Below are 18,706 nucleotides of genomic sequence, written 5' to 3' on the forward strand. Positions count from 1 at the left end.
ATACAGTATAGATCAGTGTTTCTCAACTCCAGTCCTCAAGGCGCCCCAACAGGTCATGTTTTCAGGATTTCCCTCAGATGAAATGGCTGTGTGAATTACTAAGGCAGTGAAACTGATCAAATCACCTGTGCAAAATGATGGAAAGCCTGAAAACATGACCTGTTGGGGCGCCTCGAGGACTGGAGTTGAGAAACACTGGTATAGATGTTATGATTGGTTAGATGGGATTGGTGCTGGTCGCCAACATGTTTCGCATAAATTTGCGTCGTCGGGGCGCCGCATCCATCTATTTCATATCTTCATCTAATAATATGCAAGAATCTCTAATATATTTAATATAGCAAAATCCGCTATAAACCTGACGGTTCTGACTCCCGTTGGGGGTGCGTTCTCTTCTTGGGCTAGTTCTCACCCCGGGGTCACCATTCTGCCTCGTGCATTGATTGACCAGGCCTGACAGTTTACAGTTTTTGGTGAGCTTATATATATTATATACTATGCAACACAATATTATCAGTTATGAAGTTTTTATGCCCTGTAACAATATATGTAATTAATTTGTCTTGTTTCTTGCATATTATTAGATGAAGATATGAAATAGATGGATGCGGCGCCCCGACGACGCAAATTTATGCGAAACATGTTGGCGACCAGCACCAATCCCATCTAACCAATCATAACATCTATACTGTATCAGGGCAAACAATGGATTTTATTTATTGTTTTTATGTATTTAAAATAAAATTGTTATTTTTTCTATAAGATATTCTATGTGAATTTATTAGCTCACCTATCATTGACATCACGCTCCAACAAAGTCCTGTTTTACTGGTGTGGCTTAATACCCACTCAGTTTGTTTCGTCCAATTATTTTTAACCCTTTAATGACTGGTGTAGTTTTGTCAGTGCTGGAAATCACCCAAAATAAACGCCTTTCAAATTTAGCTAGAAGTAGTGTACTCTGAAACTTACTTTGCAACTTTATCACTCCATCCTTGCTGCTTTCCATAGACAGATACCTCATATCGAAGTTCTTTTGCTAAACTTTCAATCTCTGATTGCAAATTTTCCACCTAGCTGATGAAAAAACATATATTACAACAAATCTTTGTTGGGCATTATATACTGTTGAACGCTGCTTCAAATGCAAATATTACAATCTGCCTGGACACTACTCAGAAAAAAACACAGGAGTGCAATGACAAGATGGTATCCAAGGCTCCACCTACCACCTAAGATACAATTTTTTTTTACAATTCAAGCGGACAATACAGAAGAAAGCGGGACCATTCAGAGCGCGCAGCCCGACTTGCGCAGTAAGAAACAAGGCTTTACTTCCTGTTTCCCTTAACCACTTAAGCCCCGGACCAATATGCTGCTAAATGCCCAAAGGCGTTTTTACAATTCGGCACTGCGTCGCTTTAACAGACAATTGCTTGGTCGTGCGACGTGGCTCCCAAACAAAATTGACATCCTTTTTTCCCCACAAATAGAGCTTTCTTTTGGTGGTATTTGATCACCTCTGCGGTTTTTATTTTTTGCGCTATAAACAAAAATAGAGCGACAATTTTGAAAAAAATTCAATATTTTTTACTTTTTGCTGTAATAAATATCCCCCAAAAACATATATATAAAAAAAAAAAATTTCCTCAGTTTATGCCTATACGTATTCTTCTACCTATTTTTGGTAAAAAAAAAAAAAATCGCAATAAGCGTTTATCGATTGGTTTGCGCAAAAATTTATAGCGTTTACAAAATAGGGGATATTTTTATTGCATTTTTATAATTTTTTTTTTTTTTACTACTAATGGTGGCGATCAGCAATTTTTTTCGTGACTGCGACATTATGGCGGACACTTCGGACAATTTTGACACATTTTTAGGACCATTGTCATTTTCACAGCAAAAAATGCATTTAAATTGCATTCTTTATTGTGAAAATGACAGTTGCAGTTTGGGAGTTAACCACAGGGGGCGCTGAACGATTTAGGCTTCACCTAGTGTGTGTTTACAACAGTAGGGGGGTGTGGCTGTAGGTCTGACGTCATCGATTGTGTCTCCCCTATAAAGGGGATGACACGATCGATGCGCCGCCACAGTGAAGCACGGGGAAGCCGTGTTTACATACGGCTCTCCCCATTCTTCAGTGCTGGGGAGCGATCGCGACGGAGCGGCTATAAACGAATAGCCGCGCCGTCGTCCCAGATCGCTCCCTGAGGGAATCCGCCCGCCGCGGGGGGGGTCCTGATCGGACCCCCGACCCGCGGAAAGGCAAGGACGTATATATATGTCCTTCTGCCTGTCCGTGCCATTGTGCGGATGTAAATAGTCGTGCGGCGGGTGTTAAGGGGTTAATAAAGATGCCAGTGCCTGCCACCCGAAGCCAATAGGTGAATCGACTCGGGGGGGGGGGGCAACACTGTGGGATCCCGGGACAGGTGAGTGTCCTTATATTAAAAGTCAGCAGCTACAGTATTATTTTTTTCCCCCAGGCTGGAACTACTCTTTAAGTTTGCACCAGTTCACAATGACTGTACTCAAAATTGGTGTTACCTGTCCCGCGTGTCTATCTGCAGCACACAGGAGACTAGGTTAACAGCAGTGTGAATATTCATAGATGCACAGACCAAGTTTAGCAGTGTCCGTATGTGTCAGTTAATTTGCCAATAACTTTATGACAAATTATTCAGCTTGACATCAGGCCTGAGAACTAGGAACACACGCAGTTGCACATTCCTGGTTCTCAGCTGCAAAGGTTAAGAACTCCCATGGCAGGTGGCATTTTTTAATATACACTATATTGTCGAAATTATTGGGACACCTGCGTTTACACGCACATGAACTTTAAAGGGGTTGTAAAGGTTTGTTTTTTTATTTTCTAAATAGGTTCCTTTAACTAGTGCAGTGTTGGTTCACTTACCTTTTCCTTCAATTTCCCATCTAAATGTTTTTTTTCTTTGTTTTCTTTGTCTGAATTCCTCACTGTTCCTCCTCAGTAAGCTGTTCTGGCTGACTAACCCCCCAGCCAGAACGTCTCAGGTGAGGGTGGCAAGTTTACTGAGGAGAAACAGGAAGTGAGAGAATCAGACAAAGAAAAAAAACATTTAGAAGGGAAATCGAAGGAAAAGGTAAATGAACCAACAATGCACTAGCTTAAAGGAACCTATTTAGAAAAAAACACACACAAAAAAACACTTTACAACCCCTTTAATGGCATCCCAGTCTTAGTCCGTAGGGTTCAATATTGAGGTGGCCCACCCTTTGCAGCTATAACGGCTTCAACTCTTCTGGGAAGAGTCCACAAGGTTTAGGAGTGTGTCTATGGGAATGTTTGACCATTCTTCTAGAAGCACAACTAAAGGGCCAAGACCAACCACTGAAAATGATTTGGAGGGGTGGCCTATAGTGTGGATGAGAGAGTTTTGGGTGGAGGAACTTGACTGGCCTGCACAGAGTCCTGACCTCAACCCGATAGAACTTTGGGATGAATAAGAGCGGGAACTGTGAGCGAGGCCTTCTCATCCACATCAGTGCCTGACCTCACAAATGCACTTCTGGAAGAATGGTCAAACTTTTCCATAGACACACTCCTAAACCTTGTGGACAACCTTCCCCTTCCCAGAAGAGCTGAAGCTGTTATAGCTGCAAAGGGTGGGCCAACACAATATTGAACCCTACAGACTAATGCCTAGTACACACGACCATTTTTTCCAGATGGTTTTCCCGACAGAATTCCTCTTAGGCTGCCTTGCATACACACGCTCAAACAAAAGTCTGCCCGTCCAAAGCGCGGTGACGTCCAACGCGTACGACGGCACTATAAAGGGGAAGTTCCTTTCCAACGGCGCCACCCTTTGGGCTGCTTTTGCTGATACTCATGTTAGTAAAAGTTTGGTGAGAGAGGATTCAAGCTTTTCAGTCCGTTACAGCGTGACGAATGTGCTATCTCTATTATGAACGCTAGTTTTACCAGAAAGAGCGCTCCAGTCTCATACTGGATTCTGAGCATGCGCGGTTTTCTGTCTGTTGGAAAACCATACAGACGAATGGTTTTCCCGCTCGGATTTTTGGCCTGACAAGAAAAAAAAAAAAAAAAAAAGAGATCCTGATCTCTTTTTTGTCTGGCAGTTTTCCCGTCGGAAAAACTGCGATGGAGCATACACACGGCTGGATTCCCGACGAAAACTTCTCATAGCAGTTTTCCCATCGGAAAAATAGGATTTTTTGTACTCACCGTAAAATCCTTTCTCTGAGTCCATGGACGGACACAGCTCCTTAAAGTGGAGTTCCACCCATAAATATAACATTACCTCAGTAGTTTTAAAAAAAATGTCATTAGTCCTTTTTTTTTTTTTTTTTCTTAGATGCCTTCAAAGTGTTGTTGCTAGGTAGAATAGTTAATCTTCCCACTTCCTGCACCTAGGTGCTTAATGCTTCCTAACCTACACCGCACAGACTCCTGGGAATGTAGTGGGTGTAACTTTCCAGGAGTCTGTGCACTCCCCAGTCTCAAAGAATCATGTGACTTGGACAGCACAGGTGCTGAAACCTGATCTGACACTGCTTGTGCAGCACTGAGCATGTGCTAGATCTGCAAGGCTGAAATCCAGGAAGTCATACAGTCTGGCTTCATGATGCCCACACTTAAGTTGGCCCCAGTCAATTTCTATTTTATAAAGTGTCTAAATGCTGTAACAACCTAACAAAACGGACCTTAGTTTACAGACTAACTTTACTAGAATACATTAAGCTTGTGTATTACAGGGGTATTTATATTTAAAAAGTGAAATTGTGGCCGGAACTCCGCTTTAAATCTTGACAAGTGGGTTATGTTCCCTGTTTACAGGAGAGGACTAGGCAGAAACATGTTAGATAATTAAATACATGTTACATTAACAGAGTTCAACAGCCCCGCCCAGGGGGCGGTCCCTTCAGACATAACCCTCCTCACTGCAGCATGCAGCCTCAGTTTGTAACAAGCAGTACAAACCTAAAAAGGAGGGGTGGGTGCTGTGTCCGTCCATGGACTCAGAGAAAAGGATTTTACGGTACAAAAAATCCTATTTCTCTTATCGTCCATGGACGGACACAGCTCCTTAAACCTTGACAAGTGGGACGTCCCCAAGCAGTGTCAAAAATGAGGGGTGGGAAATATATCAGTAAAACCAATTTTAACTTCACCCCAAAACAAGCAGAGCTCCTCAACGGAGGAGGTGCAACTTTAAACAGCCGCCTGCAAAAACTAGCGGCCAAAAGAAGCATCAGAAGATGCACTCACAGCAACCATGTAAATTCTGGAAAAAGCGCGTACGGGCGAGCAAGTCGCCACCTCGCACACCTGTCAGACCGACGCATGATGTCGGAAAAAAACCCAGGAAGCACCAATTGCCCTGGTCGGAAGTGCCGTGACCGGAAAGGGGGGCCCGCCCCTTAAGAGCATAGGCCTGTATGACAGCCTGCCTGATCCACCGAGAAATGGTGGTCGATGAGACCGCCAGGCTTTTTTGTGGACCAGACAGCGACACAAAAGACAGTCAGAACTTTCGAAACTGAGCCGTAGCAGGCTGGTACACCCGCAAATCGTGTACCACGCCTAAAGTATGAAAGGCAACCTCCGTAGGATGCACCGGCCGAGGACAGAAGGATGGAAGACAATGTCCTTATTCCGGCAAAAGGCCGAAACCACCTTCGGAAGAAGGGAAGGTCGCGGGCGCACCACCACCTAATCCTTATGGAGGATCAAGCATGGCGGCTTGCAAGACAAGACCGCCAACTCAGAAACCCCTCTAACAGAGGTAAAGGCCACTAAAGGGGCCACCTTCTGAGATAGTGTCAAGAGAAAATCTCTCTGATGTTTCCAAAAGGAAGGTTCCTGAAGAAGTCAAAACTCATGGGGGAAGAGATGGGCCAAGAGGGGAAAGTATATGACAAACCCCCAGCACACAAAAACCAGGGAACAGGGCGCAAAAAGGCCACTGAAAGAACACAGCCAAGGCCGAAATCTGCCCCCAAACGGTGCTTTAAGCAATTTTTAGATCCACTCCAAGCTGTAAAAACAGCAGGACCCTGGACCCCGAGTACGTTCATGGACGTCACTCCATCCCTTCACACCAAGAGATGTAGGCCTGCCAGGTGTGACAGTAAATCCTCCGGAAGAAGACTACCGTGCCCTCAGCATTGTTGAGATGACCGAGTCGGACAGACCCCGGTCTCTTAAAGTCTGACTTCCAATAGCCATGTTGAGCAAGTCAGTGACTGTACAACAGGAGGAAGTATGGGACCTCGAGACAGAGGGATCTCCCGCTCTGGCAACCGCCAGGGTACCTCCGCTACCAGGTGCCCGATATTAGCGTACCAAGGATGCCAAGGTCAATCTGGAGCGATTAGAATCATCGGGATCTCCTCAGCCTCCACTCTGTGGAGCAGCCGAGGAAGCAACTACAATGAAGGAACTGCAAAAAGTCGCCGATACAGACCCCACGAGGCCACCAGCGCGACTGACGCGTCTGTATCAGATCACTAGACCTGGCCACTAACTTCGACACCCTTGCCAAGGCCGTTGCGTTGTCCGACTGAAACCAGATCGGACGACCTTGCAACCTCCTCGACCACGAGGAGAAGCATAGCCTGATCGCCTAAAAAAGTAGGACAATGAACAGTAGACAGCACCTGGTATTCCCAGGCGGTCTCCCACCCAGGCACTAGCCAGGCCCGACCCTGGGTAGCTACCGAGACCAGACGAGAGCGGGCACATTCAGCGAGGTGTGGCCGTAGGTCCACGCAAGTCCAGCGACTCAGGGCCCGACTGGACCCCCCAGGTTCACAACCCGTGAGGCTGGCATCCGTCGTAAACACCGACCACTGGAAGGAAGAAACAACTTCCCTGACCGAAGAGTCAGGGATCTCCGTTACCAACTCAGAGAGACTCTGACTAGGTGGCGCACCGGAATCTGATGATTTCAGAGACAAGATATTTTTACCACCAGAACAGTATTTCCCCTGGAAAACCCGAGTGTGGAACTGGGCATACAGTACCGCCTCGCAGGCCCCGGACCAGCAGGCGCCCGGAGAGAAGACCGATTGCTTGATGCCAATACCTTCATCGCAGACTGAAGAGTCTGCAATTTCTCCAGGGGAAGAAGGACCTTCGCTACTGAGGAGTGCTAGATAGTCCAACACTGAGTGGGAAACTAGCATGCCCAGGATTTGAACCCTGTTTTGCACACATGAGCTACACCTTCTGGCCTAAACGTTTACACCCACCCAAATCTTCGGAGGGTCTGAATGGGAATAATACATCCACTAGGTCTGAGACAGAAGCTGCTCTCAGAAGAAAGTCGTCCAAGTAGCCAATGAGGCAAAGCCTCGCTGTCCCAACAAAGTTAGGATAAGTGCGAGCTCCCAGCTGAAAACCCATGGTGCTTACGCCAGAGCAAAAGGGAAAGCCACAGGCTGACAGAGACCCTCTCTCATCACGAAGCACAAAAAAACAAAACTCTGTGACATGCGCAAAACAGGACATGCATGTAGGCATCCCTGATGTCCGAGGACGCCAGGACTTCCCCCGGATGGAGCGCAGCTACCACCGAACGAATGGATACCATGCGGAACTACCCGACGTTCACTAAAGGTATTTAGGGCCTGAGGCCCATAGAAAACCCCAAACCTCTCGTCCTGCAGGAAAGGTAAAATTACCCCGCAGCGGGTGTGGCCTGGATATGGCTGAGTGAAGACGCTTGTACACTGAGCTCCCGGCCTGATACCCCAATTACCGGCTAAAATTACCCACACACCGGCATGTACTCGGCCAAACGGTACAAAACCAGAGCGGCGGCAAAGGAGACACCGACTGGCAAGATTTCGGGCGAAATACAGAAGTATTTCAGGTCTTTGCAGGAGAACCCATCCGAGGCTGCTCTAACCACACCACGAGGCACTCCACGTGGAGCTGAGGGAGAGACCCGATCACCGGACGGTAGTGAGGAGACCGCCAGCGACACGCACACCGGGACCCAATCACCGGGAAACCCCCCGGACGAAATGCCGACCCTGCAAATACTGGAAGCAGGAGGGATGGACCAGGATATCAGGGCGCTGCTGCAGGCCCTCCCGACCAGGTCCGACATTGAGGCCCTGATCCTGCGTCTGGAAGAGACACACAGACGCGACATACAGGAGGTACGGGGAGAGGTTTCCAATCTCACGGAGAGAGTGGCATCAGGGGAAGAATCGGTGACCTCCCTGGAAGCTAGAGTGGCCGCACTCGAGCAGGCCCGAGACCACCATCATGAGGCGGCGGTCTCCCTCCAGCTACACTTGGAGGACGTGGAGGACCGGAGCCGCCGCAACAACTTACGGCTCTGGGGTGTCCCAGAAACGGCGGATGTGGAGGATATCGGGGCTCGAGTAACGGAGATATTCCGGGGAGTCCTTGGAGAACCGGGGACCGTGATTGAACTAGATAGGGCGCTAGGCCCCAAGCCGACGGACCCGGACAGGCCCTGCGACATTATATGCCGGCTCCACCTGTATGTCCAACGAGAAGCCATTCTTCGCCGTGCCTGGGATCAGGAGGACGTGGAAGTAGACGGAGCCCGCATCAGGATCATGCAAGACCTGTCCAGAGCTACACTTCGCCGCAGGGCGCTGCTGAGGCCCCTGCTGGATCTCGCCAGACAGACTGAGCATACCTACCGTTGGGGTTACCCCCTAGCTGTCACCTTCCGGAGGGATGCAGAGGCCTTCACGCTCCAGACGACGGCAGACGGCAGACCTTCCAGCACTCTTCATGGCGACGGATCCCATACCAGTGCCCGACTGGCTACAACTCCTGCCTCGTCAGACCGGTCGCTCGGGGATAGCGGCTTACCGTGGTCCCTTGCAACCCAGACAGAGGAGAAACGGACGGAGGCGCAACTAGGTCCAAGACACAGCCCCACGTGAGTAGGCCCTGGGCCGCACTTTCCTCATCCTGGATCCCCATGACTATCCCCCCTTGTTGGATCGCCAGATCCGCGCCCCTTGTTCTAACCCACCCTAAACGGCCCATCTTCATAAACGCTGCCCTGAAACCGTGGCCTTACACCCCTGAGAGTGTGCCCCACTCGAGTATCCTTTTGAGGTTGGCCCCGACCTAGCCCCGCTGGAGGGAACCCCCAACGGTCCTGCAGCTCTTATCAGTGGGACCGACTATTCCACCCCCCCCTTCCCTTTTTATTTTTGCTACCCCCCCGGGGGGAGATGCTTGACCCCTGCCCCGGCCTAATGCTGAAATGTTCGGGACTATGTGTGCAGCTGGGAGGAGGGCACACGAGGGACATTGTGGTGCTGTTGACTGTCCCGGCGGGACGTGTCTCCGAGAACATGGGCAGTTTGATCGACTGGTTTCCCGGGGGGAGGGGGGTTGGGGGAAGTCGGAGGCGAGATGGGGACACATGATCCACGGTTTGGGCGCTAAGTGCAAAGGTGTTTGGTATGGGAGTTACAGTTGCCATAGGGGGGAAAGAGAGAACTACCATGCCCCCCCTTGTCTTGAAGCATTGCCCTAGAGGGAAGGATGTGTCGGCATTGTGGGAGAGGGGCAGGGGGTGAAGGGATGGGGCATTTGTTGTCCCCCTTGTCGGGGACATTCAGGAAGCTCGTCATGTGGCCCGAGCCTAACAACCACAATGTGTGTACCTGTTGTTAAACTGCATAGTTGTTTATTCTCTGTGCCTAGTTAAGTTATTATTTTGCATATGATTAGACTGCCTATAGCCTGACCGGTTAGCCAGTAACGTTGCTGTTGGTATATCCACCTTGCAGAGGTGTGTTTTCCTTTTTTACTATTGCATGCCGGGATTGGGTGGGGAGAGCCGGGAGCTCACCTCCTGACTCTTTCCAGTACCTACCCCACCTAGGATTGCGCTCAATTTCCGGGTTCTCCCGGAGAGCGTCTTAGCCGTTTTTTAGGCTACTTTAGTTTACCCCAACTAGCTGCACACTCTAGTGTACGCTTCTTTTGTCTGTACTCAACTTCTTTCTCTTACCTCCCCTTGCTCTTCGCCCTTTCTGCTACTACCTGCTAGATCTTACTATCTGGAAAAAGGAAAATTGGGTGGAGTGACTGGGCCGTTTGGATCCGGCTACACTAGCTCGGTTATAAACGGAGTCAATGCAACCTTGGAAACAAATTGTTAGTAAAGGCCCCATTGGGCTGAGGGCTGGGGGCTGGGGAGTCGGAGAGCTTCGGGCGGCTCCCCCGTCCGGGTCCGCGCGGCCCCCTACTGGGGGGGGGCGGGCTTGGCGGGGGGTCGGCTGGGATGCTCATTATGTACTTAAACATATATGTGTTGTAAATGTTTCTTGCCCCATGCTAATGTTGACGTGTTGACTGTAATGTAAGGGTCCGGCCGGACCGGTTTCTCTGTCATAAATAAAAAATTGAGTAAAAAGAAAAATTATCCCGCAGCTTAGCAAGTCAAACACTGCCCAAGGCAGAACAACGGGCCAGGAGAGGAAGACATGAGGAAAGAACTTTGTTCTGTGGATAGGAGGAAACCCTATCTAGTACTCCGAAGAGACCACCTCGCAGACCCACTGGTCGGAGAGCAGGGAGGTTTCACCGAATTGTGAACCTGCAAGCCGCCCCTCCCACCTAGAGAGGGAGTGAAGGCTACATACATTGGCAGGATTTGGGTGCCGGCGTGATCGGCTTACGCACCCAGGAATGGATTAGTCCCCCCGCTGGGCCTTTGAACACCTCGCAGACCCACTGGTCGGAGGACAGGGAGGTTTCACCCAATTGTGAACCTGCAAGCCGCCCTCCCACCTAGAGACAGGGAGGGAAGGCTACATACATTGGCAGGATTTGGGTGCCGACGTGATTGGCTTACGCACCCAGGGACGGATTAGTCCCCCAGCTGGGCTTTTGACGGCCTGGGAGGGTTGCCCCTAAACAATAATCACACGTGGGGCTGATTTACCAAGCCTTTGCTCCATGACTCATGGAGCAAAGCCAGGAGTAAAAGCCTTTTTGTCATTTACTAAAGAAATACGCTGCCAGTGCAGTGTATTTCCTTATTTACTATAATGCCTAGTACGTCCAGGAGAGGGGCGCATGGTGCGCCTGTATAGACCTGGCGTACGGCATTTAGAAATGTAAATAGACGATGTTTGGGCGGGAGTTTATTAGGGGGAGATGTGAGGTGAAGTGGGGAGGTGTAGTGACATGTGTTTGTTTTAAGTTTCCCGGGCCGAATTGAAAGTGAAAGTGTTTTTTTGTGAAATGGAGCTCCGTACATCGCAAGTAGGAATAAACCTCCGGGCGGTTTATTTGCATACTGTGCATGCGTGCGGGGCAAATACGTCCTTTCACGCACGCCGACTCACTACGCTGGGAAAATCTTGGTAAATCCCAAGCAGCGTAGCTGTGATTGCACAGCTAGAATCGGTGCACGTGAAAAGTCGAACTGTTTTCAGTTTGCGCCGACCATGAAGGGGAACTCCGCGCCAAATCTCAAAGCAAAAACTGACGCGAGTTCCCCTTCAGGTGCATACCAGGCTCTTAGGCTTGGTCTGGAACGTAAGGGGTTAAACCCACGCCGAAAACCAGCGTGGGGTTCCCCCCAGACCCAGCCCTTATCCCAAGCACGCAGTCTGGCCGGACAGGAATGGGGGTGGGGACGAGCGAGCGCCCCCTCCTGAGCCGTACCAGACCGCATGCCCTCAACATGGGGGAGTGTGTGCTTTGGGGGAGGGGGGCACTGCCCACCCCCACCCCAAAGCACTCTTGTCCCCATGTCGATAGGGACAAGAGCCTCTTCCCGGCAACCCTAGCCGTTGGTTGTCGGGGTATGCAGGCGGGGGCTTATCAGAATCTGGGAGCCCCCTTTAATAAGGGGGCCCCCAGATGCCGGCCCCCCCACCCTATGTGAATGAGTAAGGGGTACATCGTACCCCTACCCATTCACCTGGGGGAAAATGTAAAGTAAAAAGAACACACCACACAGATTTTTAAAATAATTTATTAGTCAGCTCCGGGGCCCCCCCTTTCTTCTTTAAGCTCTTTCACAAGGGGGGGGTGTCTTCTCTCTTCCGCCGGGGCCCTGGCCTTCACCAATTTCTGCAGGGGGAGGACACCTTCCCCCGGGGCCCCCCAACCCCTTTAAGCTCTTTTACATTAGGGGGGGCCGCGGGCTTTCTCCGTTTTCTGCCGGGGGAGTGCGTCATCCGCCGGGCTTCTCCGGTGCCTTCCACCGGGGCCCTCCAACCCTTTTAAGTTCTTTTACATTGGGGGGGGCATCCGGGCTTCGCCGACTTCTGCCGGGGGAGGGCACCATCCCCCGGCCTTCTCCGGTGCCCTGGTCTTCTTCCTCGTTTTCTGCGGGGGGTGCGCCAACCCCCCGGTCTTTTCTCTGCTGTCTTGTCGTTCCCTCTTCTGCCTGTCTCCTCAGCGTTGCCCAAGGCTTTCTTCTCTGTTCCCTCTTCTGCCTGTCTCCTCTGCGGATCCCAGGGCTTTCTTCTCTGTTCCCTCTTCTGCCTGTCTCCTCAGCGTTGCCCAAGGCTTTCTTCTCTGTTCCCTCTTCTGCCTGTCTCCTCCGCGGATCCCAGGGCTTTCTTCTCTGTTCCCTCTTCTGCCTGTCTCCTCAGCGTTGCCCAAGGCTTTCTTCTCTGTTCCCTCTTCTGCCTGTCTCCTCCGCGGATCCCAGGGCTTTCTTCTCTGTTCCCTCTTCTGCCTGTCTCCTCAGCGTTGCCCAAGGCTTTCTTCTCTGTTCCCTCTTCTGCCTGTCTCCTCTGCGGATCCCAGGGCTTTCTTCTCTGTTCCCTCTTCTGCCTGTCTCCTCAGCGTTGCCCAAGGCTTTCTTCTCTGTTCCCTCTTCTGCCTGTCTCCTCCGCGGATCCCAGGGCTTTCTTCTCTGTTCCCTCTTCTGCCTGGCTCCTCCGGGGAGCCCAGGGCTTTCTTCTCTGTTCCCTCTTCTGCCTGGCTCCTCCGGGGAGCCCAGGGCTTTCTTTCCGCTTTCTTCTCTGTTCCCTCTTCTGCCTGTCTCCTCCGGGGAGCCCAGGGCTTCTCTCCGCTGTCTTCTTCCTTCTTCTCTTCCAGCGATGTTGACACGACGAGGTCTGCCGCTGAAATGCCATCTGAGTGGTGCGCATCGACTTATATAGGCATAGGGCGTGGTCACCGGCTGATGCCACCCTGCGACCCTAACCTTTGTGACATCACATTCCCGGGGCATGATGTGAATGTGATGTCACAAAGGTTGGGGTCACATGTGCAAGATGAAGGAAAACCTGCAAACATGGCCTATTGGGGGGTGGGGGGGTGTGTTGGCGGACAGGCTTGAAGTGCTGATTTACAGCACTGTGCTTAAATCTAGCGCAAGGCAATCCTATTCTAATTGTGGGTGTTTGAGGGAAGCCAAGTGAGTGTTAGAACCCCTACTGCATATTAGGGCTTATTTAGACAGGATCCGATTTACAGCATGTTTTTATATTGTGGGAGGAAACCCACGCAGGCACAGGGAGAACATGCAAACTCCAGGCAGATGTTGTCACGGGCGGGATTCGAACCAGCGACCCTTTTTGCTGCTGGGAGTAGTATCCACTACACCACTGTGCTGAACGAACATGATCGCGGCTGAAAGGATGAGATCAGTGTTTTTTTCCGATCTCATGCTTTACAGCCTGGAGGATAGATGTGGGGTCTTATTGACCCCGCCTCTCTCCATAAAGAGGATCTGTCACACACTAGTCCTATTACAAGGGATGTTTACATTCCTTGTAATAGGAATAAAAGTGATCCCAAATAAAAAATAAAAAAGGGACAAAAAAGTGCAAAAATATAAATATTACGTAAAAAAAAAAAAAAAATTAAAACACCCCTGTCCCTAGTAGCTCGCACTCAGAAGCGAACATGCATGTAAGTCCCGCACACATATGTAAACACCGTTCAAACCACACATGTAAGGTATTGACGCGTGCGTTAGAGCGAGAGCAATAATTCTAGCCCTAGACCTCCTCTGTAACTCTGAACTGGTAACCTCTAAAATAAAATCAAGCATCGCCTATGGAGATTTTTAAGTCCCGAAGTTTGGCGCCATTCCATGAGTGTGCGCAATATTAAAGCGTGACAAGTTAGGTATCTATTTACTCGGTGTAACATCATCTTTCACATTATCCCTAAAAATTGGGATAACTTTACTGCTTTGTTATTTTTTAATTCATGAAACCTTTTTTTTTTTTTTGGGCCAAAAAAAAAAAGGCGTTAGAAAAATTATTGCGCAAATACCGTTGGAAACAAAATAAAAATGACCGACACTTTATTCCCTAGGGTGTCTGCTAAAAAAATATATATAATGTTTGGGGGTCCTGAGTAATTTCCCAGGAACAAAACATAATTTTTACATGAAGGAGAGAAGTGCCAGAATAGGCGCGGTATGGAAGTGGTTAAACTGAAACAATAAAAGTGAAATATTCCTTTAAATTTCATACAGGGGGGGTATAACATGCCTGTGAAGCGCATGTACTTTCTGAAGTGAAAAAAGAAGTTATTTAAAAGTACTTTATGGCTATAAAGAATACAGTCATTGCTCATTAAAACTAAAAACAAATGTGGGGGTCCCCCCAAATTCAATTACCAGGCCCTTCAGGTCTGGTATGGATATTAAGGGTAACCCCGCCGTCCATAAAAAAAAAACTACGTAGGGGTCCCCCCAAGTATCCATACCAGGCCCTTCAGGTCTGGTGTGGATTTTAAGGGGAACTCCACCCCAAATAAAGAAAAATGGCGTGGAGTCCCCCCAAAAATCCACACCAGACCCTTATCCGAGCACGTTAACCAGGCCGGCCGCAGAGAAGAGGGGGGACAGAGTGCGCCCCCCCCTCCTCTCCTGAACCGTACCAGGCCACATGCCCTCAACAAGGGGAGGATGTCCCCATGTTGATGGGGACAAGGGCCTCATCCCCACAACCCTTGCCCGGTGGTTGTGGGAGTCTGCGGGCGGGGGGCTTATCAGAATCTGGAAGACCCCTTTAACAAAGGGGACCCCCAGATCCCGGCCCCCCCCCTGTGTGAAATGGTAATGGGGTTCATTGTACCCCTACCATTTCACAAAAAAAAAGTGACAAAAATGTAAAAAATTACAGTAGCCGGTTTTTGACAATTATTTTATTAATATCTTCTTTCTGCGCTTCTTCTTTTCTTCTTTCTTCTTTCATTCGGGTTTCTTCCTCCATCTTCCTCTGCTTCTTTCTTGGGACTTCTCGTTTGCATCTTGACCAGCGTCTTTTTCCATCTTCTTCTCCTTCCGTCGGCCTTCTCATCTGGCATCTTCTTGTTTGTTCTGAAATTGAAGTCCCCGCCGTGTGCCGCTCCTGTGACCCCGCCCCCTCTGAAGCCACAGGTAAACTCATATGAAAGTCCGCGTGTGGTTGTGCGTCAAAGGGGGCGGGGTCACATGAGCGTCACACGGCGGGGAATTCAATTGGAAGCTCGTCCGCATAGTGTGGCGGCTTCTTCTCCGGACGGCGCACTTGAAATTGAATTCCCCGCCGTGTGACGCTCTGTGACCCCACCCCCCTCTGACGCACATGACTTTCTAATGAATTTACTTGTGGCGTCAGAGGGGGACGGGGTCCCAGGAGCAGCACACGGTGGCGAATTCAATTTCAAGCGCAGCGTCCAGGGAAGAAAAAGAAGATGTGGACGAGAAGGCCGACGGAAGGAGAAGAAGATGGGAGAAGACGACGGGCAAGATGCGGGCGAGAAGTCCCAAGAAAGAAGCAGAGGAAGATGGAGGAAGAAACCCGAATGAAAGAAGAAGGAGAAGAAAAGAAGAAGAAGCGCGGAAAGCAGATATTAATAAAAGATTTGTCAAAAACCGGCTACTGTCATTTTTAACACTTTTGTCACTTTTTTTGGTGAAATGGTAGAGGTACAATGTACCCCATTACCATTTCACACGGGGGGGGCCGGGATCTGGGGGTCCCCTTTGTTAAAGGGGTCTTACAGATTCTGATAAGCCCCCCGCCCGCAGACCCCCACAACCACCGGGCAAGGGTTGTGGGGATGAGGCCCTTGTCCCCATCAACATGGGGACATCCTCCCCATGTTAAGTGGCCTGGTACGGTTCAGGAGAGAGGGGGTGCCGCACTCTGTCCCCCCCTATCCGTGCTCGCATAAGGGGTCTGGTGTGGATTTTTGGGGGGACTCCACGCCATTTTTTTTTAAATTTGGGGTGGAGTTCCCCTTAAAATCCACACCAGACCTGAAGGGCCTGGTATGGATATTTGGGGGGACCTCACGTCATTTTTTTTTTTTTTACGGCGGGGTTCCCCTTAATATCCATACCAGACCTGAAGGGCCTGGTAATTGAAATTGGGGGAACCCCCACGCATTTTTTTTTTTTTTTATGAATGAATCCTTTTAGAATTGCCGGGAGCCGACAATTCATTATTGCCGCGAGTGAATTTTAAATGTATTTTTTTCCTTCTGAATGTCATTTTGTGCAGGGACAGTTCTAAGTGCGGGAAACATGCGCTATTTCACATGATGACTTTACACCCCCCCCCCAGGTACGAAATTTAAAGGAATATTTCACTTTTATTGTTTCACTTTAAGCATTAAACGGCCGTTTAAAAAAAATAAGCATTGATACATGTCCCCTGGGGCAGGACTCAGGTCCCCAAACACTTTTTAGGACAAAACTTGCATATTAGCCTTTAAAATGAACACTTTTGATTTCTCATATAGACTTCTATAGGGAGTTCGGCGGCGGCTTTACATATTACTTGCAATGCACCGGCTGCTACACTGGTTCATGCGCCTAATTAAGGCTTTACCCGGCGCACTAATTAAGCCATGAACCAGCGCAGCACACTGATAATAGAAAATCAGCCCCATAGTGTGTATGTATATTATGTAGGTGTATACACACATGCCTTGGAGGAAACCGGAGTACCCGGAGTAAACCACGCAGACACAGGGAGCAACAATGCAAGCTCCAGGCAGAATTGGCGTCAGTGACCGGATTTGAACCAATGACTCTCTTGCTGCCAAGTAATGGAGTTAACCACTACACCACTGTGTGCATAAAACCATTCTGAAACAGAAGCCCTGGATAACAAGGGCGCAGCATTCAATGAAGCATCACAGACCTATATGATGCCCTGGACCAGCTGGTCCGCTAGCCTAATAACTTCGGGAGAGAGTCAGTGCTCCTCCACTGCCTGGTGCAAAATGCTTACTCCGTGAGTGACTGAGGCCCCAGAGTACTGGCCACAATAATTCAACAAACAATAGTCACTGCCCCTACCTATGAATGGTATAATAAGGAGCGCTGGAATGGGCGTATAAACATACAAAAACATAGAATATCCAGGCTCAAACTTACCGACCAATCAGCAACCAACCAAATTCCCCTGTCTAACTGGTGCGTTAAAAACAGAGGCTTAGTTGCACACATCTGCAAATGCATGTGTAAGCTGCAGGCCCCGTCAAGGCGCTCTGTGTAAACTGCAGTCCTAACTGCAACATTGCATTTTATGTCTCCTCAGTGGGAGCACATGACTGCTGATGGATAGATAAGGGGCAGGTGACTGGAGGAGCCCAGCCCTCAATAAAGGGGCAGGAACACACTGCACACTAAGCACATGGAAGCAAAGGTGCTAGTGCGTTGCCTGACCACAATGACAAAAATTCAACAAACAATAGTCACTGCCCCTACCTATGAATGGTATAATAAGGAGCGCTGGAATGGGCGTATAAACATACAAAAACATAGAATATCCAGGCTCAAACTTACCGACCAATCAGCAACCAACCAAATTCCCCTGTCTAACTGGTGCGTTAAAAACAGAGGCTTAGTTGCACACATCTGCAAATGCATGTGTAAGCTGCAGGCCCCGTCAAGGCGCTCTGTGTAAACTGCAGTCCTAACTGCAACATTGCATTTTATGTCTCCTCAGTGGGAGCACATGACTGCTGATGGATAGATAAGGGGCAGGTGATTGGAGGAGCCCAGCCCTCAATAAAGGGGCAGGAACACACTGCACACTAAGCACATGGAAGCAAAGGTGCTAGTGCGTTGCCTGACCACAATGACAAAAATTCAACAAACAATAGTCACTGCCCCTACCTATGAATGGTATAATAAGGAGCGCTGGAATGGGCGTATAAACATACAAAAACATAGAATATCCAGGCTCAAACTTACCGACCAATCAGCAACCAACCAAATTCCCCTGTCTAACTGGTGCGTTAAAAACAGAGGCTTAGTTGCACACATCTGCAAATGCATGTGTAAGCTGCAGGCCCCGTCAAGGCGCTCTGTGTAAACTGCAGTCCTAACTGCAACATTGCATTTTATGTCTCCTCAGTGGGAGCACATGACTGCTGATGGATAGATAAGGGGCAGGTGACTGGAGGAGCCCAGCCCTCAATAAAGGGGCAGGAACACACTGCACACTAAGCACATGGAAGCAAAGGTGCTAGTGCGTTGCCTGACCACAATGACAAAAATTCAACAAACAATAGTCACTGCCCCTACCTATGAATGGTATAATAAGGAGCGCTGGAATGGGCGTATAAACATACAAAAACATAGAATATCCAGGCTCAAACTTACCGACCAATCAGCAACCAACCAAATTCCCCTGTCTAACTGGTGCGTTAAAAACAGAGGCTTAGTTGCACACATCTGCAAATGCATGTGTAAGCTGCAGGCCC

At 49.2% G+C, this 18,706-nt stretch overlaps 1 protein-coding gene across 2 annotated transcripts in view; it reads right to left on the reverse strand.

Moving 5' to 3' along the window:
• LOC120915585 (cytochrome c oxidase assembly protein COX18, mitochondrial) overlaps positions 1 to 18,706 on the reverse strand; it is a 59,777-nt gene that overhangs the window by 23,876 nt on the left and 17,195 nt on the right. Inside the window, exon 3 of one of the 2 annotated variants that reach the window (XM_040326212.1) lies at positions 973 to 1,073. In XM_040326212.1, the coding sequence (XP_040182146.1) occupies positions 973 to 1,073 (101 nt within the window). Of the gene's footprint in view, positions 1 to 972; positions 1,078 to 18,706 lie in introns of both variants that reach the window. The other variant, XM_040326222.1, reaches the window with a different exon arrangement.

The sequence above is a fragment of the Rana temporaria genome, chromosome 1 (genome assembly GCF_905171775.1).
Source record: "Rana temporaria chromosome 1, aRanTem1.1, whole genome shotgun sequence".
NCBI classification, from domain to species: domain Eukaryota; kingdom Metazoa; phylum Chordata; class Amphibia; order Anura; family Ranidae; genus Rana; species Rana temporaria.